A 27,035-nucleotide genomic window follows, 5' to 3' on the forward strand; every position below is an offset into this window, starting at 1 on the left:
CATTGTTATTGATTGTAATGTTAACCTGAATAATCTATGTGATTATGGAATAGAATATTATCACTTGTCAACAGCATTTTGTCATTTAATACCTTTTCCTCAATCACCTCAATATACAATATAATCAGATAAAAAGTGCAGGATGGTGGAAAAGAGGCTTTTTATGTTTCAAGTAACAAAATGTTCATACCAACTCAACCCTCGGTTGTAAGGCTGGCTTTAGGGGGGAAAAAAACCCTTAAACAGTGGATCTTCTTCAATCTAAATAGTGTTTCGATGAAGTGGCTGAAACATTCTTCAAAATATGAGCTTCAAATAGAAAAGTATCAGTGGGTCTGACAGGGATAAAGCAAATCATTTGTAAGGACTCCTTTAGTTGCAGACAATAGAAGCTCTCAAGTTGTCACTTCCTAATCTCAGCAGCATCTTAAGGAGTCTAAAGGCCCCAACAAACCTCGCTTCTTTCCCGCCTACATCCTCACAGGGACCCCTCAGGACTTCACCAGGCTGCGCGCAGCCAGCGCGAGGCCACAGCGCCCCCTCCCGGACTATTTCATCACTGCGCCTGGGGCAGCCACAGAAATCTAGACATTTTACAAAATGTTCATCCACATCTTTGTATCTTCAGGTTTATATACAAAGTTTGAATACATGTGGAAAGCCCCCGCAGTTAGAAGCAGATAGCTAAGACAAAGATTAGAACTGTTATTTTAACAAAGATGTCAGGAAAGGGCAAATGCACATTTGTTACTTGGGATGCTGATGCTGAAGTCCAATACCAGTTCACGAAGGATTTTGTGATCGAAAAGCGCTAGGCTGCACCGATGCCCACAGCCTCAGGGTCCCCTGCCAATAGGCAATTTCCTTGCTTCCTTCTGCACAACCTCCAGGTCTTTCCCCAGCTCCTGGGGCGGAACTTCTAACTACTTCCGGTTTAGCACCTACCGCCCCATTCAAAGGCAGCTTTAAACTCTTTAAAACTTAAATACGCCCCAGTTTAGCTTTTCATATTAGAAATGAAATATTTGGGCCACTCATCATACTTACTGAACCAGCGACTCTCTGGAGGAGGGGACGGGGGACTGTGCACCCTGATTGGTGTCTCACCTGGTCCCCAGGTGATGCTGATGCAGGCTTAGTCCTGAGAATCGCCTGCCTGATGAGTGTTGCTGAGCAGAGCCGCGAGGCAACCGGCTCAGAAACAGCACTTGTCATTCCCTATCTTAAACTAGTCAGTAGTCCAGGGAAGGACATCCACCAGTTTGGTTATCTGGCTGTGATGGAAATATTTCTGGTTGAGGGAAAAATAATGTTAATGAATTTGTTTGAAATAAAATCACTTGGATCTTGAAATAAAGTCTTTTGTACTTAGCTTTTTTTTTTTTCTTTTTAGCGCCAGCACCTGCAGCATATGAAGGTTTCCAGGCTAGGGGTCTAATCGGAACCACAGCCGTGCCAGATATGAGCCGAGTCTGCAACCTACACCACATGGCAATGCGGGATCCTTAACCCACTGAGAGAGGCCAGTGATTGAATCCACAACCTCATGATTCCTAGTTGGATTCGTTTCCACTGCACAAGGACAGGAACTCCTGTACTTAGCTTCCTACTCACTAAAATAAATTGTATCTTTTTTTATTTCACTTTTCCAATTAGTGTTTAGATACCTGAAAGCATATTAAAATCATACATACCTCATTAGTCACAATTTCAAATATTTTGTGAGAGGACCAAACTAGAGACTCAACATTTATGAGGAGTAACTCTTGAGGCCTTAAGGAGTCCCTGAGTTCACAGATACGCGGATGGGACTCATTTCCTCCTAGAAATGTATTTAAAAAACACTGGAGGAAAAACGTAACCTCATCAAGCTTTTAGTGATATTTACTACTATCTAATGATAGGTAGGGAACAAAGAAGCAAAGGTTGGGATGTGGATGGTGGCCAATTGTTAAGTTCACAGACAAGCTAAGAGGCTCACCTCAGACATGGGTCAGAAAGCACATACAATGCAAGCTGGTCCCTCAACAGCATTACAAATAGCCTTGTACAAGGATCACCTGGCTTTCTTATCAAGGGTCAAAACCTCAAATGTTACATCCATAAATGCTTTGTGAGGCTATTGCAAACTCCTGGAAAAACTCTTTTTCCCCCCCATAGTTCTCTCTCCCATTTTTTGTCATCAATAATAATGACAAGGCATCTTTTGTGCATGGTGCCATGTGAAGGGATATCACACATTTCTGGTTGAATGCAGCTCCTCTGCTTCTCTTGCTCACAGCATAAGAGGAAAAAGCCTCACACTGCAGCAGAGGCTGGGAGCCACATCCTGGAAACTTGAATGTACCAACAGTGAGGGTGTCTCCCGCTGACAGATAAGGGTGAGATTGTCAGTGCCCATCATGGAATGGTGGGAGCACATGCTGATTCAGAGGTGAGGCAGCAATCACGGACACCCAGGTTAGGAAAGACAACACTGAAAGCAAGTGCCAGTCATTTTCCACCAAGAAGAGGGATGCATGGGATTAATGACTTCATTTTCTATTAATGAAGCAAATGGCATCCTTTGGCATCCAGAACTGCTGAGTGATGGGCACTACCTGGTCATGGAGGAGAATAACAGTGTAGATTATTCAGCTCTGAGAGTCCTTCTAAGTAGTTTTCAGCCTTGGCTATGGAACAGGATCGTCTTGGGAGCTAGTTCCTAGCACACACACCAGGCCTGGCTGACTCTATCACCAAGAGTGCACTGTCTGTGGTCCAAGCACACCTGCTAGACATGAGGGTCTGCCACTAGGAGCTGCATGGCCTGGGCTGGGCTAGTTTAATTCCTTCTACTTCCTTATCTGTAAAACAAGGATAAGAACAGTACCTACAGCAGCCATAATAGAGAACAGTATGGAGGTTCCTCGACTACTATATGCCCCAACAATCCTACTCCTGGGCAAACTTCCAGAGAAAAACCATAATTTTAAAAAATACAGGCACCCCAAGTTCATTGCAGCACTTCACAATAGCCAAGACTTGGAAACAATCTTAATGTCCATCAATAGAAGATTGGATAAAGAAGACGTGGTATACGCAAACAATGAAATATTACTCAGCCATAAAAAAGGAATGAAATAATGCCATTTGCAGCAACATGGATGGACCTAGAAATTATCATAATAAGTGAAATTAGTTGGACAGTGAAAGACAAATATCATAAGAGATCACTAATATGTGGAATCTAAAAAAAATGATGCAAATGAACACACAAAACAGAACAGAGTCACAGACATAGAAAACATAGAAACCAAAGGAGAAGTGGGGAGAGAGATAAACTAGGAGTTTTGGATTAACATACACACACTAATGTATATGAAATAGATAAACAACAAGGACCTACTGTATAGCACAGGGAATAATACTCAATTATCTTCCAATAAACTCTAATGGAAAAGAAACTGAAAAGAGTTTATATATGAGCATAATTGAATTACTTTTCTGTACACCTGATAATAACACAACATTGTCAATCAACCATACTTCAATAACAAAAAAGAACAGTATCTACATTACAGGGTCTAGTTTAAGTGAGTTAATGCACGTAAGTATCAGGCACTTAGAAGAATTCAGTAGATGAGTATTACAACTTGGACCTGGCAGCACCATAGCCCATTAGATTCGGGTTGGTCTTATCATGTGATACCAGCACTGAAGGAGGAGGCTGAGTTGGGATATGGTCATTTTGCAGAATTAAGGTGGCTGAAGCCCACCCCATCTATTTTCCAAGTACAAATAGATTTTTTAAAATATTGACTCTAATAGCAAAGAAATGTGATCTGTTTTTATTAACTCTTTATACCAAGAAAGGCAAGTAGATGAAACACTGCATCTCCTGGGCAGACCCTCTTACTGTCCAAAGTAGCTTCTTCATTGTGCTGCTGAGAATACAGTGCAGGATGCAATAGATGTCCTGGAAATTTTCATTCTTTTCGTCTGCAAATTCAATCAAAAGTTCTGTTAAAGCCACCCAAAGAAATATCATTCTGGGTGACGGTTTTCACAGATTAAAGGGACTCTGACATTCCAAACAAACTGCAGCATGGAGGTGAGTGTGTGGTTATAAACTGCATCTTTCCTGAGTAATGTGATGCATGAGAGAGGGCCTGGTCAGAAAGGTGCCTGGGCTGTTCTATCTTAGTGACTGCCAACCCCGAGCAGCTGCTTGGGAATGGGTAACCCGAAGAAATGGCCCTTCTTCCTCAAAGGTAATCCCCCTGGATGTCTATACACAAGGACTCTTAATGTTTGCTTTTTTTTTTTTTTAAAAAAAATGCATTTTGAGGCAAATGGATCCAATAGGCCTTCACCCAGAGATCTCACATCATTCTCCCATATTTACAAGAGTACATGGAACAGTCCAGTTGAGTTGAAAGGTAGAGGTATTATAATGGGACCAATTACACTTCTACCAGAAATCCAGGCATTACTGAAATATCATTGCACAGCTTGAGGAAAAGGTGCATCTATTTAAAGCAACAGTAGTAAACATAGATTGGGAGTTCCCATTGCGGCTCAGTGGTTTAAGAGCCCAGCATAATCTCTGTGAGGATACGGGTTTGATCTGTGGCCTCCAGTGGGTTAAGTCATTGCCATAGCTGCAGCATAGGTAGCAGATGCGGCTTGGATCCTGCATTGCTGTGGCTGTGGTATGGGATGGTAGCTGCAGCTCCAATTCAACCCCTCGCCTGTGAACTTCCATATGCCATAGGTGTGGCCATAAAAAGGAAAAAAAAAAAAAAGGTAGACCTAGCTTGTACTGTTGTGCAGGTCACATTCCTTTCCATTGGGAGGGATAAGTTAATGAGAATTGTAACCAGCTCAGTGCTGGGCAGAGGTGCCAGCTACTGGATGAGAAGCTCTTCAAATGCCAGTAGACTCAGAAGCCAAGGGAGCATAAGATGTTGTGAAGAGTGGGGGCAGCGGGAGAGAGAAGGGAGTCTGGTGTTGGGTGACAATCAGGTGGCACAGTCTGGAAGCCTCCTGCTCAGAAAGGCCCTGGGGCTAAGTGACAGGATCCAGACTCTGGGGTCAGGCATCTGCATAGAGTCCAGTCGGGGACCCTCAGGGTCTGCCTTGGGGTGAGGACCCTACCTCCTCAGCCTTGGTTTCCAGGTAGGTATGACTGGAATTCTGAATCTATCCTTGTATAGGGTTGTCATTAGAATTAATGAGATAATAATATTCATACACAGTTAGTAAGCCCTCAAGTAAACTGGGGTCCCTTGCTGGTTTATGAAACGAAGTTTCATCTAGTTCACATGTGTTTGATTAGGTTCATAGTAGGCTTTCTTGAATGATACTTATTTTTTTAATTCCTTGAAATGCAACACACTGCTTGCCTTGGTCCCAACCCTGACTTTGGTTTACCCCCTGCCCACTCTGCTCATCTGTGTCACCTCCTTGGTGCCCTTGGACAGCTGACTGTGTGGCTCTTGAAGTGCTGGCATCAGTAGGCCAAGTTTTTCAGAGAGATGGAAGCCAAGATGTGCTAAGCACATCCAGAGTTTTAAGATCTTGAAAAGAGCTGTTGATCTTAGCAGCCAACATCAGAGGTGGCAGAAGGTCCAGCAGATATGAAAAAGATGCCCAGAAGGAAGCAGTATTGATTTGCTAGAAGTCACTGTATTGATTTTCTGGAAGGAGTTTATTAGGAAGCTGCTGTGTGAGAATATTAATCTTACAGGTATAAAGAGTCTGAAAATATTGTGGACAGTAAATCCAAGGTTTCTAAAATATTTGTATGAAACAGCCAATTTGATCAGGATTTAAAGTGTCTCTCTATAAAATGTACATATAATACATATTAAATGTACCTCTAAATACATATGAATCTGATGTTATTTGAAATGGCATTCCTCTCTCCCTCCCTTCCTTCCTTCTTCCTTCCTTCCTCCTGGCTGCACCTGCTGCATGTGGAAGTTCAGGGCCAGGGACTGAACCTGCACACCAATGACCAGAGCCACAGCAGTGAAAATGACAGATCTTTAAACCACTGCACCACAAGGGATTTTTCCTGAAGTGATTTTTCTAACAAACCTTTTCCTGATTTCTTGGTATTTCCTTTCAAGGAGTTCACAAGTGATGGAATTTCCTGAATGTTTTTTTTTTTTGAGCAGGGCATTCATAATGCAGAAAATTTGCTGAGTGAAATCATCCACTAGAGGGTGTGATAATATCACACATGCAACGGATTTAAGTGGAAACTAAAGAAATGGACAAATGTTTATTTTATGGATCTCTCTTGAGGTTCTCAGGTAGAGTGACTGGATTTGCTGCGGCAACATTTAAAAGGCGAATTCTTAGACTTTGTCCAGATCCATATCTGGGGAGGATATGCATTCCTTAGAGGCACTCCAAGTGATTCTTTTATCTGCTGAAGTCTGAGAATAACTTTCCTGAGGGGTGGAAATTCCGAGAAATACTTTAGAGAGGAGCTGTAATTTCTAATACTTTTTCACAAGAGTGAAAATATTCCTACCCACCCCCAAAATCTGGGTTGATTAACATGTTGCTGTGTAAGAACACAAATTACTTAAAGAATTAATAGATGCATTTAAACAAAGTTACTTTAAAACATTTAACTAATACTTGATATTTTCACCTGAAGGCTATGGTGAAAACATATAGCACATCCTGGAAGCCGTTTCAGTGTTACTGCTTCTGCCACTGCGAACCTGTGGGGAAATCTATGGCACTGTGTCCAGGGGATGCTTAACTAGGGGCTGAAACTCCACAAAGAAAATAGGGAGAAAGGCTAGACTATGTCTCATGAGACGAACTCCACCTCCTCCCCACAGAGTCAAGCCCTGGCCTGGGGCTCTGGGACTCGCCCTGCCATCCACTGTGTACCCTCCAGACCCAATTCTCTTGGGGGAGTACCAGCAATGCCCTTGGGGTCGGCACAGCCTATGTGACAACTTTGTGCCTAAGTCATCACAGCCTTGCATAGTACCTGTGAACCAAGTGGAGTCAGGAACTGGGATATTGGATACTTACAAAGACTCAGTTTTGAAGTTGGGGTTAACAGATACACACAACTGTAGATAAAACAGATAAACAACAAGGACCTACTGCAGAGCACAGCACAGGGGAACTCAGTATCTTGTCATAACCTACAATGGAAAAGAGTCTGAAAAAGAATTTATATATATATATATAAACTGAATCGCTGCTGTATACCTGAAACATTGTAAATCAACCATATTTCAATAAAAATATGTATTGTTTATGGTATAAGTAGATATAAATATGTATATGTATACATATTTATATGTATTTGCAAGTATAAATATATACATGTCTTTATATGTATGTGTATATATAATATAAATATATATTATATCTGACCCAATTTTACCTCCCTCATATTCTAGCTGAAGAAACTGAGGCCCAGAGAGCTGAATTGATTTGCCCCGGGCAATTCAGTGAGTTATTAGTAGATTCTTTTTCTAGCTTTTCTGGGAAATAGATTTTTTTCTTTCAGAAGCTAATTATTGAAGCATCACAAAATATTGGAATTTATTCTAGGTGCCAGGGAACAAGGTAGCCAAGACTCCCATTTTTACGAAGTTTACATTAGTGTCACAGCTGTGGAAGGTTTTGTGTTTGTTGGTACAGGGGACTATATAACTGCTCATTGATCAGCTATCACAGGCTTTAGCTTTATATGTGCTCCTATCCTTTCCCCAGCTGTCTTTTAGTATGTGTGACTGTGTGTGTGTGTGTGTGTGTGTGTGTGTATGTGTGTGTGTGTGTGTGTGTGTGTGTGTGTGTGTGTGTGCATGCCTGTCTGTACTTATTTTTCTAAAATATTCCTTTAGGTGGCAGCAAAGAAAAAGAAAACTTTTTCCATGGAATTGCTACTGTACAGTAGCACAAGCTCAATTCTACTGACAGCCACTGTCAATACTTATTTTCATGAGTCAAAAAAAAAACAAAAACAAAAACAAAAAACCCCGCATTCAATTTCCAACCTGCTTTAACAGAAGTGCCACATCTGAACATTGCATATAATGTGACCTGGCTGAGGTTTTTTTGTTGTTGTTTTTGTCACTGTTGTTTTAACTCTCAGAGTATTTTAGCTATGTATTTATTTGAAATACATCAGGGAAATAAATATATAGTCTATGCCAGCTCCCATGGCAGCCAATGAAGCTTCAGATCTCAATGTTGATTCAGATTTTGGATATAATAATACAAATAGACTACAAATAACACAAATAGTATTTGAGTTAATATAGTTTAAAAGCAGTTTTATCAGTAGTTGGACCTCAAGCATAATTAAGTGCCTCAATATACCACCTTTGAAATAGTATTTGGCATTTTAGAGATTTAACTTTTGCTGAGAATTTTGTCCTAAAACTGGAGGCTTCCTAATTAAAGAGAAGAGTTTGCCAGGTTTTCCAGGGTATGGTCACAGCTTGGAGATGTGGGTTCAGCTCCAGACCAACACAACAAAGTGAACATAGAAATACAGCGAGTCACACAAGTTTTCTTGTTTCCCAGTGCATGTAATACTATGTTTCTACTATACTGTAGTCTGTTAGGTGTGCAATAACATTATGTCTGAAAACAATGTATATACCTTAATTTAAAACACTGTATTACTAAAACTAAACAATGCTAACCTCATCTGAGCCTTCAGTGAGTTTTTATCTTTTTGCAAGGGTAACATCAAAGGTCACTGATCACAGATCTCCACAGAAATGTAATAATAATGGAAAAGTGTGAAATATTATGAGAATTTCCAAAATGTGACACAGAGAAAGGAAGCAAGCAAATGCTGTTTGAAAAATGATGCCCTTAGATTGGCTTGATGCAGGGTTGTCACAGTTCCTCAGTTTGTAAATAAAGAATGCAATATCTGTGAAGCACAATAAAACAATTTGCCTATATATAAGTTCCCTAATTGTATGTAAAATGTTGTGTTTCCTATTTCTGGGGATAATTCTGTCATTTGCATTGGATTCTCAAAGAGGTCTGAGCCACTTTCCAGATTAAAATCCCTTGCTTTTTTTTTTTTTTTGTCTTTTGTATTTTTAGGGCTGCACCCACGGCATATAGAGGTTCCCAAGCTAGTCTAATCAGAGGTAGCTGCTAGCCTACATCAGATCCTTAACCCCCTAAGTGAGGCCAGGGATTGAACCTGCAACCTCATAGTTCCCAGTTGGATTCTTTTCCACTGCGTCACAATGGGAACTCCAAAAGCCATTGCTTTAACCTGCTTTCCCTTGAACTGGTTATAGTCCTAAGTATATCCACTGACAAAATAAGGAAGCCCTGGACCAGGCAAAGCAGGACTACATAGATTCCCTTCAATCTGGAAATGAAACTTGTAATTGGGGGACTAGACAGGTTTGGAAAACAAAGACCAGCTCTGCAACCGCAACTGGCCAGATCTCATTTGCAGAACCTAGAATGGGCTCCAACCCCAAATGCTGCTTACCAACCTCCTGGGTGGCAGGAAAGAACATGTGATGGATGCTTGTGTCATCATGGAAATGCTCGTGTTCCATATTTTGCTGTATAAGAAAGGAAACTGCATTCCATCCTACCCCAAATCTAGTTTTCCTCCTTTTATGAAGATGTTGCTTTGGACCAGGGAAAGCATTTGATTGGCTAAGTTCACCCAAACCCATTTCAGTTCTGAAAGCACCAGAATGGTTTGTTCAGATCTTTGCCAAGGCATCTGTTTCATGAAATGATCCCTTAGGTCTGACTCCTGTTTGTGTGGAATTTCTTGAGACACATGTGAAAATTTCTCACATCCCAGAACAGACTCTGTTTTTCCTCCTGAAGCTTAAGAGTGAGAAGTGGATACGAAAAGAGCTCTTACTCCAAAATTCTTATTTAATAGTCTGTCATTTTTTTCCCCTGTCTTTTTGAAAGTCTAATAAAAATGAGTTGGCCTTGCTTCTTTCTCTATGTTCTTCATTCCCAGTTATTAAAATTCTGAAAAGAAACGCCTTTCTCCACAGCAGGCTGATTGTCAATTTCTCTAGTACCATTCCATCCTTACAAAGGGATATAAATTAAATGGTAAGACAATCTAATTCTGATAATTTGTTCTTATAAAACCAATGAGGTGAAGTTCAGTTACCCACGTTGACAATGGAACAGGAAGGTTTAATATTCCCTTTTAAACGTCCCCTTTCTACTGAAGATTATAAAAGCCTCTTGGTACCTGAGCTGACTGTGATAAAAGGGGAAAGAGTTACAGGGTGAGCTTGGGGCTGGGTGACAATTTAGAGGGGCCTGGGATGCATTTGTCTGAGGAAATTGCAAGACTCAGTGTGAGCTGAGGTGGAGGGGTGTGGGTGGGGCAATGGTGATGTAGGGAGATGGTGGGAGCAGGTGAAAAGGAGCCCTGAGAACTAGCCCAAAGCCTAAGGATATGGAGCAAGGGATTGACATGGATGGTTAACATGTGAGGATAAGTAGGAAATGTTCAAAAGACATTTCTTCATGAACTAGTTGTAGTGAAAAGCAAGACCACAGGGACGTGAGCCTGGACAGACCTCTTTGGCCCTGGGAGGGTATGGGGAATGGGGGAATGGAGAGATTCGGGGAGTGGTGGGGAAAAGGTGGATGGAGCCTCTGGCCTCAGGATGGGTTCCTCTCCTGCTACTGGATGCATCAATCCTTGCAGGTATTTGGGGACAAAAGCCTATGAAGGGGCTGATTCTGGAGATCAGACTTAGGTAATCAGAAGTGGGACAGGTTGAAAAGGCGGAGTATACAGATGCAGAGAAAGTAGGCTTGCAGGGACTTGCAGAGAGCAGGAGGGAGCTGAGAGTTGTCCCTGACCACAGATTGGAAGTTTGGGCTAAATTTCAGCAAAGTTCCAAGGGAGGGCTTAGAAAGGACTTCAGGGTTTAGGGGGTGGAGTTAGCAGGGCTATCTGGTAGCTGGGCTGAGGATGAAACGGAGAGGGTGAGGACCTGAGAGCCCCTGCGAAGGGGGTGGACCCATGTGCTGTCATTTGGGTTCTGCGCACTATGATTTCTCCTTTGGAGACACTCTGATACTCCAGAGGGTGAACTGCCTTAACTCCTTGTCTTCAGACTAAGCACATGTTTATAACTGCATCGAACCCTTCTCACTTTCTGTCCTCTTACTGAAGAGAACAAAGTGTCCTTCCATCAAGTTAATCACTCCTCCTGACCCTTTACCCTTTGATTGTATCTCTTCATTTAATTAACTAACTTTTATTTATTTTGGCTGCACCTGTGGCATGTGGAAGTTCCCTGGCCAGGGACTGAACCCTTGCCACAGCAGTTGACCTAAGCCACAGAAGTAACAATGCTGAATCCTTTAACCACTAGAGCACTGGGGAACTCCCATCTTTTCATTTCTTTTTAACTTCTCTCTCTCTCTGCATACCCTTTCCCTTCAATATGGAAACCAGATTTTATTTTATAGAACTTATCTATTTATTTATTTATTTATTTATTTATTTACCTTTTGTCGTTTTAGGGCCACACCTGAGGCATATGGAGGTTCCCAGGCTAGGGGTCTAATCAGAGCTGTAGCTGCTGGCCTATGCCAGAGCCACAGCAACATGGGATCCGAGCCATGTCTGTGATCTACACCACAGCTCACGGCAATGCGGGATCCTTAATCCACTGAGCAAGGCCAAGGATAGAACCTGAAACCTCGTGGTTCCTAGTTGGATTCATTAACCACTGAGCCACGATGGGAACTCTGACTTCGTTTTTTATTTATTTTTCTTTTTTTTGCTGAACCCATGGCATATGGAAGCTCCTAGGCTAGGGATTGCATTTGAGCTGCAGCTTGGACATATGGCTCAGCTGTGGCAACACCGGATCCTTTAATCCACTGTGCTAAACCGTGATCAAAATCAAGTGGAGCCTCCAGTTCTGGAAGCAAATGGCTCTTCTCATCTCACTGGAATGGACCACGGTACGATTCTTCCTTATGTTTGCTTTATGATTTTACTTGCTTTCTTTTACTGCAACCTCCTTAACCACTCACCTGAGGTTGTGCAGTGTATTTGGGTAAGGACCATGAGCAGGCTCAGGTCTTTTGTGCGAGGTGGTGAAGTGCTAATAATTCCTGAGGCTGTAACAGGAGATGGCTGAGCTGAGCAACTGGAAAACCTCTGCAGACCAAATGACCTATGAATGCCTGATCTATCAAATCACAGTAACAGAAAGAAAATAGGGCCAGTGCTCCCATAGTGGGTATGATCATTTGTACTATTTTATATGGATAAAACTCTAACTTACTGGAATAAGAGTGGCAGCTAAAAGGAGCTGATGTGTGACTTATCAAATAAACATGCAATGTGAAATGCTCTGAGCCAATATGACCCATGCAGAAACTTCATTCGCAGCCATATTTGTGTCTCAAAAGATTTGTGAATTGTGAAAGGCAACGTGGCTGCCTTTTTTTTTTTGCTTTTTTTAGGGCCGCACCTAAAGCACATGGAAGTTCCCAGACTCAGGGTCGAATTGGAGCTGCAGCTGCCAGCAACGCCACAGCCACAGTAACACAGGATCTGAGCCCTGTCTGCCACCTATACCATAGCTCATGACAATGCCAGTTCCTTAACCCACTGAGTGAAGCCAGGGATTGAACCGCATCCTCATGGCTACTAGTTGGGTTTGTTACTGCTGAGCCAAAATGGGAACTCCCATAGTTATCTTTGATGTGGTCAGCTTTTGAGCAAAAATGTAAGGAGTGGGAAGTCTTTTAAATATTTAAAAAAATGAACTGGAAACCCAGACCAATAGTACTGGATGGTGACTAAGAATTAATTCTAAATATCTAACATAAATAACCTGTGAGTTGTATTGCCAAGGTTAGGTTCCAACATAAAGTCTTCAAATTTTTAAACCTTGGTAAGAATCTTAACCTAACTCAACTTTTCTTATTAATCATGAGCGAGAAGGGCAAAACAGTCCCTACCATCCTTTCCTGAGATTTTCCTTTAAACCACCCACTGGGGAGCCCAGATGTCTGGGGGCCTTTCTCCCATGCTGTAGTGGCTTCTCAGGGAATTGTGCAGTTATGCCAATTACATGGAAGGAACTCTCAAAACTGGGCCTTGCATTTTTTTTTTTTTCTTTTCAGGGCAGCATATGGAAGTTCTCAGGCTAGGGGTCAAATCCTATGCCACATCCTCAGCAATGCCAGATCCCAGCCACATCTGGCATTTATGCCACAGCTTGCAGCAACACTGGAATCAAACCCTCATCTTCACGGAAACAATATCAGATTCTTAACCTACTGAGCCACAGTGGAAACTCTGTGGGCACTGCCTCTTAAAAAGGGGGGAAATATACAACAGGTGGGTGATACTAAAGCCAGAAAATACTTTGTTTTTTACATGATTTAATTTCACAAACCATGAAAAAGACGTTGATTGCAATCAATTTGCATAGAAATTAGTTAAAATCTGCCGACATTGTTACTACAGCTCCAGAAATGTAACTGCCTGTAGTAAACAACCTCATGTCTCCTGGAAATTCAGAAATAGTACACAAATGCTAGGGGATTATTTTAACTTAATGCCTTAAGATACACATTATCTCTCAAGTCATATTCCTTCACTGTAATGACATGATATCTTATAAAAAAGTAATAGCTTTGTGCATGCAAGGGAGTTTTTGACCCTGTGTTTTACGAGAAATGATTGTGATTTAGGGTTTGCAATGTTGGAAATGGTTTTCTAGAAGGGAGAATGCAGTGAAGTGGGTTGCCTTGACAACATGGGCTAGTTGCATCAAGAAATCCATGGCGACGCAGGACCTGCTGGTATGTCAAGATTGCAAACTATCCACCAAATTAGGTTAAGAGAAAACTAATCCCACTGCAAGATAGTGTTACCTGACCTATGAAATATTAGTTCTCAGTTCTTATCATGAGCCTTGTTGAAACAGATGAAAAATCTATGTGGACAAGACAGCTGGTAGAAGTGGGAGGAAAACAGAAAGAACAGGGTTCTTCTGAAAGCGTCTCCTGCTCTCCCCCACACATCAGCACTTCAACGTGGCTCCAGAAGCCCCTGCGTGGTCTCTGAAAGTGGGTTCTGCTAAGGAAGTGGGTCCTGCCTTGATTCTGTTCATTTCCCCAGCAGTTTCTCTCCCACAGAGATTCTCTGCAGGAAACATCCCTTGTTCATAACACACGTTCTTACATAAGTGCAATCAGGAGTATGGCGACAGAGCTGGTTATCAGTGGAAGAGGAAACAAAGCCTGTTACCATGTGTGCCCTTCAGTCCAGTGGTCTTGGGGCTGAGGAGAGATGTGTCTACAAAGCATCAAGCCTCAAGGATAAAGCCTGTTCTGAAAACAAGCCTGTTTCCTTCCCACAGCAAGTGCGCCTTTGTGGCTCTGCTCTAAGGTCACAATTTTGATACTCTGCTTCTAAAATTGCCATAGAGCCGTTTAGAATGAGGAGCTTGGGGTTTCCTTTCATAAAGGTTTTTTTTTTTTTTCTCTCTCTTCTTTTTCTTTTTAGGGCTGCACATATGGCATATGGAAGTTCCCAAGCTAGAAGTTGAATCCAAGCTGCGGCTGCCAGCCTACACCACAGCCACAGCAACGTGGGGATCTGAGCCACATCTGCGACCTACATCACAGCTCACAGCAGCGCTGGATCCTTAACCCACTGAGCAAGGCCAGGGATCGAAATGCCTCCTCATGGTCATTATGTCATGTTCTTAACCTGCTGAGACACAACAGGAAATCCTCAACAAAGTTTATTTTAAAGGTAAGCAGAGCTATGCTTTTCTCCGGCCAAACTGCAGTGTGCATTCACTGCTATTATTGGAGATGGGCCATGCGTGAAGAGGTTGTACCAAGTGGCTGGTTGCCCTTCCTGTGTGTATCTCCTGGCTTTAGGACCAGGGGGACACATCTTGGGAGAGGAAAGATAGCCTCTGTAGTAACAAGGTTGACTCTCTAGACCAAACTTCTATGAGTTCAGAGGGTACCAATGGGCAGACATGGGCAGTGCCCACCAGTGGGGCCAAGATCACCTCTCAGGGTGCCACAGAACATGAAGGCTAAGAACAAAGGCAATTTGTTCCAAGTGGCATCTCTTCCTTCCCACCCCAGCATAACAGGCAGGACACCTAACAGGTGGACCCACCACCTACATTAAAGGACAGTGCTATTAAGGAGGCTTTATGTCTCTTGGTGGCAAACCTATACGTCATCTACTCAGTGCCGAAGGATGAATGCAAACACTGGTTTTTAGATGCATCTTTAGAAGTGACATGTGAATGGGACTAGCATCAGCAGTGACTCACTGCTAGATGATCCCTCGTGGAAAAATAGGCATGCTGTTTGGCAGGATGCCAAGTGAGTAGAGTAGTCCTGGTGAGCATCTCTCTCTCTTTCTTTTTTTTTAAATTGTTGTATTTTGTATTTTTGTATATATTTTGCTTATTACAAAGTATTTCCTATTTTTAAAATTTTTTTAAGTAATCAAAATTTTTTATAAGGGTTTAGTTGATTTACAGTGTTGTGTCAATTTCTGCTGTATGGCACAGTGACCTAATCATACCTATATACACATTCTTTTTCTTATATTATCTTCCATCATGTTCTGTCCCAAGAGACTGGATATAGTTCCCCCTGCTGCATAGTAGGACCTCATTGCTTATCCACAAATGGTCAGTGCTACTGCCCTGCACTTCCCAACCATATCCTAGACAGCATCGGACTCAGTCCTAAATATCAGGACTTCTCAATCAAGAATACAGAGAATACGAATAGTAGGCGGTAATTTGTGTTCTTAGCCAAGTCTTTTAACCTAACCAACCAACACACTATCCAGCACGGCTTTGATACAAACACTCATAGGACCACAGGGAACAGGAATTTCCCCCAGGAGGATAACACTCATCTTTCTTCTGGTAGGTAGGCCACCTGTCCTTTGGTCTCCTTACTCTGACCCACCCGGGTCCAAATCAGAGGCAACTATTTGGGGGAAATATGTTTATCTCTGTGGTCACTTTGAAGAAAGCCCCTCATTTTATTTTATTTTATTATTATTTTTTTCTTTTCAGGGCTGCACCTGTGGCCTATGGAAGTTCATGGGCTAGGGGTAGAATTGGACCTGCACCTGCATGCCTATAACACAGCCACAGCAACACCAGATCTGTGCCGCATCTGCCACCTATGCCTCAGACTGTGGCAATGCAAGATCATTAACCCACTGAGTGAGGCCAGGGATTGAACCCACATCCTCAGAGACGACATCAGGTCCTTAACTACTGAGCCACAATGAGAACTCCATAATATTCCCATCCTTATTGCACCATCTCTTCAGCATGTACTGTGGAGAAAGTCACCATAATTCTCCTGACAATGGAATTCATCAGCAGCCCATTGAAAGCCTCCAGAATTTAGTTTTTATTTTTATTTATTCTTGGTCTTCTAAGTTCCTACAGTAGCAAACATTTATCTAAGTCTTTATTCCTTTGTGCTGGATAATTGTCCCTTTCATTTTTCTGAAGCACTCTCGCATTATTTCTTTGATAAGCTCCTCTGCACTTTTGTCTATTCTCAGTATCTACACATTTCCTTAATCTAATTCTAGGCTCCTTTTACTATGACTTGTTTTACTTCTTTGTTCTTTTTATTTTAGTTTCTGGAATATTTGTTCAAATTTCAAGTCTTTCATTGAATGTTTTTTATTAGTTACTTGATTTCTAAAGGTTTTCTTTTTACTTTTTGTTAAGTGATGGGTGCCTAAAAACATAAATATACAACTTAACCAATTAATCTTCCTTTGTCAAGGTCTGATTGCAGGGTTATGGCAGCTTCTTAAAAAATACCTGAAAAGTCATTCTTTCTTTTCCCACTGGACTTGTTCGAATTACACTGGCATTGTATAAATTATAAGGGCTGACACCCTCCAGTTTCCACAAACATCACAATGCTTCGTGAATGAGATAAATGATGGCCACAAGGGGAAGGAATTCTTAAGTTGTCATGACTTTGGCTTGACTGTTTCTTTTTATTTTTTTATTAAAGTGTAGTTGATTGATTGATTGATTGATTGATTTGTCTTTCGTCTTTTTTAGGGCTGCACTCACGGCATATGGAGGGTCCCAGGCTAGGGGTCTAATCGGAGCTACAGCCGCTGGCTTATACCACAGCCACAGCAAAGCCAGATCTGAGCCACGTCTGAGATCTACACTACAGCAAACGGCAATGCCGGATCCTTAACCCACTGAGCAAGGCTAGGGACTGAACCCGTATCCTCATGGTTCCTAGTCAGATTCGTTTCCACTGAGCCACAATGGGAACTCCAAAGTGTAGTTGATGTGAAATGTTGCATTAGTTTCAGGTGTATAGCAAAGCAGTTCATATATATATATATTTTTTTTTTCAAATTATGGTTTTCTCTGGATATATGCCCAGGGTGGGATTGTTGGATCAAGAGTAGCTCTATTTTTAGTTTTTTAAGGAGTATCCATACTGTCCAGATGGATTGTCTCTTTGAGCTAAACTCAAGAGAGTTTAAGTTGAGAGCTTAATTTTTGCTATTTTCTCCAAGTCAACTGCTAACTCCCTGTGATTCAGAAATTGGAACAAGGAGATGCCCCCAAAGGGAAGATGGGAAATGTGGGCTATGAGAAAAGGTGGGGGGTTATTTTTCTTACAGAAACAGATTAATCCCTGAGCTGGGTCTCTCTCTTTCTTTTTTTTTTTTTTAGGGCCCCACCTGCAGCATATGGAAGTTCCCAGGCTAGGGGTCTAATTGGAGCTACGGCTGCTGGCCTCCACCACAGCCACAACAATGTGAGATCCTAGCCATGTCTATGACCTACACTACAGCTCACAGCAACACTGAATCTCCAACCCACTGAGCAAAGCCAGGGATTGAACCCACATCCTCATGGATACCAATCAGATTCATTTCTGCTGAGCCACAACGGGAACTATAGCCGGGGCTCTTTTGCCTCAAGTCCACCCATTAAAGGTGTCTGCAGTGCTGTAACACGAGGCCTTGGACACAGATCTCCCTTAAAACCTATGTGTCTGAGTCAGAAGAGCAGTGCCAACCATTCCCTCTCTGGCCAGAGCAGCTGGAGGAAGAGACTATCAGGCTGTTGGGAGCCTCTTCCAGGTAAAGTACCCAGTTGCACAACCTGGTGTATGGATGTCACAAGGAACAATGGTCCAAGGAAGGCAAGAGACTTCCAGCCACCTTTCTTGAGCATCATGAGGTCTGCTGCTCATGGCTGCTTAGTGCCACAAGACTCAGAGAAAAAGCCTCTGAATTCCAAGCCCCCTAGGACAAGTGTCTGCAGCAGGGGTGGTCTGGCTTGAAGCTCTCAGTGACGCCTGTCGCTGAGTTTTTCCATTGCTGTTTCTTCTATTTGGCACCATGATTCTTGAACCAAACCACAGGTACTAGCTCATTGGGCTGAGGGTCAAAGTCTGCACCCACCTTCCAACACCCTGAGCTATGTGGCTCTAGCCTTGGCTCTGCTGACCCTGGGGGCGGCCACCATCCGATCAGGGGGCAGTCCTGTGTCACCCTGCAGTGTCTCTGTTTACCCCATGTCCTCTTACCTCTTTGATATTTTTGAATTCTAAGTAAAATGACATAAAAAATGAAGGCGTGTCTTCCCACTGTACAGCACAGGGAACTGTGCGTGACTGGGTCAATTTGCTGTACAACAGAACTTGAAGAAACATTGTAAATCAACTATACTTTAATAAAAAAAATCTTGAATAGAAAAGAAAAAAAAATTACCTTGGAAACTGGTTACAACTTCAAAATACTTTCCAACCTAGAAAGTTTAAGACCATAAAAAAATACTGAGAAGTTAAATTTAAGTCATTCAAAACTGACATATACTAATCGTTAATACTTATGCTCATCATGTTCCAGATCCGGTGCTAAGGGCTTTATGTGTATTATCTCATTCAGGCCCCCCACCAGCCGTAGAAGGGGGTACACTTTTATTATCTCCATTTCACACACCAGGAGATACAGGCATGGAAAAATTCAGTAACTTGCCCAAAGCGCCAAAGCTGCAGTGACTCCTTTCAAGGTGCAAACGCTGGCAGGCTGATTCCAGAGCTCAAATTTAATCATTACCCAGTCAGATTCACATTCACAGGCAGAGAAAATAAAAACAACCGCACCATCAGATCACAGTATATAAGAAGGCTTTAAGAGAAATATTTCAATGCATCTATAAAAATGATTAATAACCATGTCAGGTGTTCGTCTGCAAATAACTGCCCAGACACTTACTGCCACCTTTTAGAAAGGAAATACCAAATAAACTTTGATCAGATATGCCAGGCAACAGAAATTATTTTCTTTAACATTTTTTTATGAACTCCTGAAAAGTGTGCAGCTTTTCTCTCTTAACCTTGCTCCCATTATTAACTTCTCAGCAAATTCTATTTTTTTTTTTAACTTTTTTAGAGCTGCACCCACAGCATATGGAAGTTCCCAGGCCAGGGGTGGAATCAGAGCTGCAGCTGCTGGCCTACACCACAGCCACAGCAACACCAGATCCAAGCCATGTCTGTGATGTACACCATAGCTCACAGCAACACCTGATCCCCATCCCAACCCACTGATCGAACCTGCATCCTCACAGATACTAGTCAGATTTGTTTATGCTGCAGCACAACAGGAACTCCCTCAGCAAATTCTTGATCTATAAAGTACGTTGCAAACTGGAACTAACATAACTCTTCATGAAAGATGATACACCCTAGATCACTGAATTACAAGTTAATTGGTGTGTGTGTCTGTGCCCATGGAACCATCCAGTACTTAGAAGTAGTTTTGAGAATTGGCCTTAGTGGATCCAATGCCACATACTGATTTAGTAAGAGCGGAAAATGGAAATGATGCAGAGCTGGGGAAAATAACACCACACTTTGTGTAACTTTGTTGCTGACAAAGCATTGCTACTGGCATCATTTTACTCCTTGATACAACTTGAAAAGCTGGCAAAGTATATATGACTACCACCCTTCTACCTTGCTCCTTTTCCCCTAGGTCCCATCTCAGGCCACAGGGCTCACCTAAAGCCGCAGAGAGGCTATGCTGGGGGCTGATGACTGCTGTTCCACGCACACAGCTGATGTTCCTTTCATTGCATAGCACTCTGGTCCATTGGCATGTAGTTGCAAAAAGAGATGGTTGTTTCTACGCAGCAGAGGTCAAAGTCTCTTGGTCTGTGTGCTGAATCTATCCTTTCAGATTCAGATCTATTTTGCTTTGCCTGAATAGCTTTTGAGTTTAGTTAGTGACTATTTTTTTCTATTTTATTTTATTTTTTATTAGAGTTGATTTACAGTGTTGTGTCAATTTCTGCTGTACAGCATAGTGACCCAGTCATAAATACACATATGTATGCATGTATGTATGTGTGTGTATGTATGTGTGCTATATATATATATACACACACATTCTTTTTCTCATACTATCTTCCCTCATGCTCTTTCTCAAGAGATTGGACTTCAATGCTATCCATTATAAATGTAATAGTTTGCATCTACTAACTCCAAACTTCCCATCCATCCCACTCCCTCCCCTCTACTCCCTGGCAACCACAAGTCTCTCCCTAGAAACAGATTATAGACAGGCAGGGTGACTATTATTTTAAAAAATCAGAAGAGATTAAACTAAATCTAGAACTTTGGCTTCATTTTAAGAAGGAGTGAATTTGCTACAACTAGAGCTGAGTAGCCACCACTGCGTGGAAAGGAGGTATATCTACCCTAGAACGCTGCAGTCTCCGCCAGTCCTTATCACATCCTTGGACCATGCTGTCAGCCATTTACCCTCATAAAACCAGGCTGCTTCATTTTTTTATCTTACCTGCCTGCTCCTGACAGAAAGTGAATTCTCTGTAGGGCTGAGCAGCCCTCCACAGACATGGGGTAGTTATTCTCAGCTGCCTTGGACAGTGTTATCTTTGTGTACTTTCCCACCTTGGTTCCTCACTCCCCCCAACAATCTTTTCACCTTCAATTTTCTTTTTTGTTTGTTTTTTAAAGTTTTATCAACACATAGTTGATTGACAATGTTGTGATAATTTCTGCTGTACAAAAAAGTGATTCAGTCACACATATACACACATCCATTCTTTTTCAAATTCTTTTCCCATATCATTTATCACAGAATATTGTGTAGATTTCCCTGTGCTATAAAGCAGGTGTTCATTGGCCAGTCATTCCATATACCTCAGTGTGCATATGCCAATCCCAAACCTCCAGTCCATTACTCCCCTACCTGTCCCCTTAGGTAACTATAAGTTTGTTTTCGAAGTCTGTGAATTTGTTTATCACTGTCTCTTTATTAAATTGTTCTGCTAATGGAACAAAGAAGTGGCTATGGAACTGAGGAAATTTTTACCTAAAAAGTTTCATGTGCTGCCTTTCAATTGTATTTTAATGGTTGGAATTATATTAACCCTGCCCAAAGTTACTAAAATTATCTCCCATTCTGTTTTTAAGTCTATTTCAAAATATTTCAACTAATTCATTTACACATTTCCCAGGGCCATCCCTCCCGGACAAGCATGAACATTCTATGACATCAGAGGACTTTGCTTGTTCAACCCTATAATCTCAGCACCAGGGACAGTGACTGGCACAGAGTAGATGCTCAGTAAATATCTGATGACCTAATGAATGAAAGTGGGAATAGTGAATCAGAACTGGATGTCCCTGGGCCAGCTCAGTGTGGTCCTTCAGACAGGGCTAGCCTTTATCTATGATCTGTCTGATATATGTAGAGTCCAGTAGGAGGCTTCCATTCTCTTAAGAGATAAGGCATGTCCTAGAGGCAGAAAAGATCTAGCTCGAAAATTTGTTGGTTTGTTTTTTCATAGAAATACTTCATCAGAATAGCAACTTTTGCATTAAACTAGCTCCCCACCTACAGAAACACTAGCCTTAAAGAAAACAGAATATCTTCCTTAGACTCAATTAAGTTGCTCTGCTTAGCCCTTCAGTCTACACTGGTTTTCTTGGCTGTGCCATGGAGAAGATGGCTTTCAGTCCAGCCTCTTTTTTTAGGGTCAGAAGTCTTACATATGTCCCTGGGCTGCAGAGCAGCTCACTGTCAAGAACCACTTGAACTCCATCAAAAAATGGGCAGATCTAAACAGACAGTTCTCCAATGAAGACATACAGATGGCCAAAAAACACATGAGAAGATGTTCAACATCAGTAAATATTAGAGAAATGCAAATCAAAATGACTATGAGGTATCACCTTGCACCAGCCAGAATGGCAGTCATCAAAGAGTCTACAAACAATAAATGTTGGAGAAGGTGTGGAGAAAAGGAACCCTCTTACACTGTTGATGGAAATGTAAATTGGTGCAACCATTATGGAAAACATTGTGGAGATTCCTCAAAATACTAACAGTAGGATTACCATTTGATCCAGCAATCCCACTCCTGAGCATCTATTCAGAGAATACCATGACTCTAGAAGATATATGTATTCCAATGTTCATTGCAACACTATATGCAATAGCCAAGACATGTAAGCAGCCTAAATGTCCACCAACAAAGGAGTGGATAAAGAAGATGTGGTTTGTATATACAATGGAATATTACTCAATCATAAAAAGGAATGAAATAATGGCATTTTCAGCACCATGGATGAACCTAGAAATAATCATGCTAGGTGAAGTTAGACAGTGAGACACATCTTATGCTATCATTTATATGTGGAATCTAAAAAAAAAGGGTACAGTGAACTTTGCAGAACAGATACTGACTCACAGACTTTGAAAAAACTTATGGTTACCAAAGGAGACAGGTTGGGGGTGGGTGGGTTTGGGGTTGGGGATGGATGTACTGTAAAATTGGGTTATGATGATGATTATTATTGTACACCTAAAAATATAATAAAGTTTGTTGAATTTTTTTTTAAAGAACCACTAGAATTTGCTTGACTTTTTAAATTTTTTTATTTTTATTTTTTAAGCTTTTAATGACCTGCTTAACAACTTATAGGAGAAAAGAGTGGCCTGGACAGTCCAGCTTCTGCTCACCTCCCAGGATGCCTTGGACACTCAGCCACTCTCACACTTCCCTTTCCTCTCTTTGCTTCTTTCCTCCACATCTTCCACCTCCCTTCCTTCTCTCCTTTCCTCTTCCCTGCCTTCCTTTATTGGTGCTTCTCTGCGGCTTTCTTTTTTGAATGGGAAGAGACAGTGTTTGGTTTTTCCCATCATGGTTTTCTTTAAGGGTTATAAGGTTGAGAAAGCACACACATCACTCTTCAGGACTTGACCTTGGACTCTGTTCCTCAGTGGCCTGTCCTGTACAACCTAAGTACTGCCCTTGTGAGGGATTCTCTACATGTGTCTTCCTTTTTCTTCTGAACATTTAAAATTCATTTGAATGTGAGCCCCTTCCCTCCCTTCTTTCTTCCTCTCTCCCTCTTTCTTTCCCTTTCTTTCCTTCCTCCCTCCCTCCTTCCTTCTTTCTTCTCTTTCTTCCTTCCTCTTGCTCTCTCCTTCTCCCTTCCTTCCTCCCTCCCTCTTTCCCTCTATCTCTTCCTCCCTCCCTTCTTTCCTTTCTTCCCTCCTTCCTTTCTTCCTCCCTCCCCTCATTCCTCCCTTTCTTCTTTTCTCTCCCTCTCTCCTTCTCCCTTGCTGCCATGCTTCCTCACTCTTTCCCTCTCTCTCTTCCTCCCTCCCTCCCTCCTTCTCTTTCTCCCTTCCTTCCTCCCATCCTTTCTTCCTCCTTCTCTCCCTTCCATCTTTCCTCCCCCTCTCTCCTTCTCCCTCTTTTCTTCCTTCCATCCCTCTCTTTCTCCTTCCTTCCTTCCATCCTTCCTGTGGATTCCTCAGTTTCCTTTTGGTGAAATCACAGAATTTTAAGTTGGAAGAAATTTAAAAGGTAATCCCATCCAGACTTCTCATTTTACAGCTGAAGAAACTGTGGCAAAGCTCAGAGGGATTAAGTTTCAGATCTAGACTTAAAATCTGATGTTCTGACTCATAGTTCTTTCCTTTACTATTTGAATTGATTATTTGTCCTTTTTAATTCATGACTCTCATTATATTTCCCTTAAAAGAGTATGCAGAAGGATGAATCACTCCTGGGCTGTGGGTGTCTCTGTGTTTAGGGAGTGTCCTGAGATCCTGGAGGGAGGGTCTCATGAGGAAGCCCCACCATCCTCCCTCTGAGAACCTCTCCTCAGCTTCCTGTTTCTTCTTTCTCTTCCTAGGGGAGAATAGCCTGCACATCTCTGCCCATCACTCACTCCCCACCAGAGAGAATGGTGTGGAAAATAAGGGATTGGCTGCCCGACCTTTTTGCTCCTTTCCCCACATTTTATACTGTCTCATGCTCTGCACCTTGCAAGGGCAGTTCTGCCTGGCCAGCCTGTCAAAATCCATCAGCCCAAGGCTGGAAGATATCACTCCAGAAGAGAATTAACCCCTCACCAGTCCCCTCCTTCCAGTTTCCTATTCTTCTCTAACCAGTACCACCAGGCGTTGATCAGCCCAGGTTATGTGAGGCATGGAGAACAAGAGAAAAGACAGTCACTTTGCTATGTGTTTATAGCTATTGTGAAAACAATCTTTTGCTGTGATGTCTCATAAGTAAAGACCAAATGTGGTGGCCTGCTCCCTCTCAGCTACCTTTCCTGTTCCAGAAAGTTCTCCATCCCCATACGACCACCACCGATCATGCCTTTCAAATTAATTACAGAATACTGTAAATTATTCATGCCTCCCTATTCTCCTTGCTGGGTACTCTATGCTGAGAGCAGGGTTTTCTGTCTTGGCACAACTGAACAGAACTGGCGCAATGTGGGCACTCCTGCGAGCTGAGTAAATACGTGACCTGGGCACTTGGCGCCTGCTCAGAACATGTTCCAGAACACAGGGCTGCTGGTGCAGGTCCAGTCTGCCTGGAGGGAAAGCTGTGTGTGCATGTATGTGTGTGTGTGCTTGTGTGCTTCATAAAAGATCTCCTGCCCAGAGAAGATTATTTAATCAATTCTCTAATACTGACCTCAGGTGACGACACAGCTGTTTTTTTTTTTTTTTTTTTTTTGGTCTTTTTAGGGCTGCACCCATACCATATGGAGGTGCCCAGGCTAGGGCTGCGTTTACGCCACAGCAACTTTGGATTTGAGTCGTGTCTGTGACCTACACCACAGCTCAAGGCAATTCTGGATCCTTAATCCACTGAGTAAGGCTAGGGATTGAACCTGTGTCTTCATGGATACTAGTCAAGGGCAATTCTGGATCCTTAATCCACTGAGTAAGGCTAGGGATTGAACCTGTGTCCTCATGGATACTAGTCAGATTAATTTCCACTGAGCCATGATGGGAATTCCTGTTTTTTGTTTGTTTGTTTGTTTTTTAAATTAAAATTTCTCTTTTTTGTTTTTAGGGCTGCACCTGCAGCATATGGAAGTTCCCGGGCTAGGGGTTGAATTGGAGCTGCTGCTACAGTTCTACACTACAACCACAGCAATGCTAGATGGGAGCAGAATGTGCAACATAATTGCAGTGTGGTGGCGCAATGCTGGCTCCTTAACCCACTGAGCAAGGTCAGGGATAGAACCTGCATCCTCATAGTGACTAGACCCCCTGAGCCACAATGGGAACTCCCTGTTTTTGAAATTTTAAAGATCAGTCAACTTCCTAGTGTTTCCTCAAAAGACAAAAGGATGGGGTCATATGATAACTCCCAGTCACCCATTAGAAAATACGTGAGATGCCTGTATTTCCTTTTCTTTTCTTTTTTTTTTTTTTTTGCCTTTTCGGGGCACATTCAAGGCATATGGAAGTTCCCAGGCTAGGGGTCTAATTGGGGCTGTAGCCGCCAGCCTACACCACAGCCATAGCAATGCAGGATCCTAGCCACATCTTCAACCTCCACCACAGCTCACACCAATGCCAGATCCTTAACCCACCAACTGAGGCCAGGGATCAAACCGGCAACCTCATGGTTCCTAGTCAGATTTGTTTCTGCTGTGCCACGACAGGAACTCCAGAATCCTGTATTTTCCATGTCATGCTTATCTAACGTGGACATGTTAGTATTGTCATCTACTCACTCTGGAATATCATTTTAGTATCAATTGCAGTTCAGGTGAGAGCATGGATATGAGGCAATAAAACAAACAGAACGACAACAACAACAAATAAGAAACATGTTTCAGTGGGAAAGATAGGGCTCCAATTGAATTGAAATACTTTAATTTTAGTGACCTTTTTGTTATTTTGCAGTTTATTCACTCTCTCTCTTCCCACAGCCATCAGCTAGGAGACCAGCAGGTGCCCCCTTCTCACTGAAGGTCAGGGAAGTGCTGGAATACCACCACAGGGCAGTGAGAAATCCTTGCGTACCCGACTGTTTGGAGAATGTGAGTTTGAAAACAAAACCACTTCCTAAGAGTATTCTAAATCACTGAGGGTTCATGTAGTAATGGAATAGAAATTCAGCAAGAAGATGAGAGAACAAGTGTGCATTGTAGATCATGAGTATGGATGTTTTGCAAGAAGTACAAAGCAAGCGTTGTCTGGCCTCATACTAGGGCAAGGATTTTCATTGCTTCACGGCTTACATATTTGGGAAGAAATAAACAGCAAACCTTCTCCCCAGAACTGGGCTCTGATGGTAGGGGAATAGCCTGGAGATATTAAAGCTTGCTGAAGGCTTTCTTATCATCTAATCCCAAGTGATTTTCATAAAACTGAGAATTAAAAAGGATGCTGTGGAGAACTCCAAGAATTCTAGAATGATGCCAGCTTGACCATGCCCACTAAAACTCTCACCAATGATCAAAAAGGATCTTGCAGAAGTTCATCTAGAACTGACTCCAGCCTTTCATGGACCCAACTCTATAACTTTGGAGTTCGTTGCTGTTTAAAGCAGAAATGCAGTCGCTGTGTAACATGTTGGATTGAGCCACTGAGGAGCAGAGGAGAGAAGGAGCTGCTCTGAAAAGAGGGAAGAAAGAGAAAAAAACAAAGAGCAGCTAAA

At 42.2% G+C, this 27,035-nt stretch overlaps 1 protein-coding gene across 50 annotated transcripts in view; it reads right to left on the reverse strand.

Moving 5' to 3' along the window:
• MARCHF1 (membrane associated ring-CH-type finger 1) overlaps positions 1-27,035 on the reverse strand; it is an 836,078-nt gene that overhangs the window by 16,307 nt on the left and 792,736 nt on the right. For 15 of the 50 annotated variants that reach the window (XM_084972248.1, XM_084972240.1, XM_084972249.1 and 12 more), the window contains one exon: positions 18,791-18,827. The exons of the other annotated variants lie outside the window; for them this stretch is intronic. In XM_084972248.1, the coding sequence (XP_084828374.1) occupies positions 18,791-18,827 (37 nt within the window). The remainder of the gene's footprint in view (positions 1-18,790; positions 18,828-27,035) is intronic. 50 annotated transcript variants of the gene reach the window in all.

The sequence above is a fragment of the Sus scrofa genome, chromosome 8 (genome assembly GCF_054392235.1).
Source record: "Sus scrofa isolate SSC_HxYL_T2T_F1_AM1 chromosome 8, Sscrofa_HxYL_maternal_Yorkshire_Landrace_v2.0, whole genome shotgun sequence".
In the NCBI taxonomy this organism is placed as follows: Eukaryota; Metazoa; Chordata; class Mammalia; order Artiodactyla; family Suidae; genus Sus; species Sus scrofa.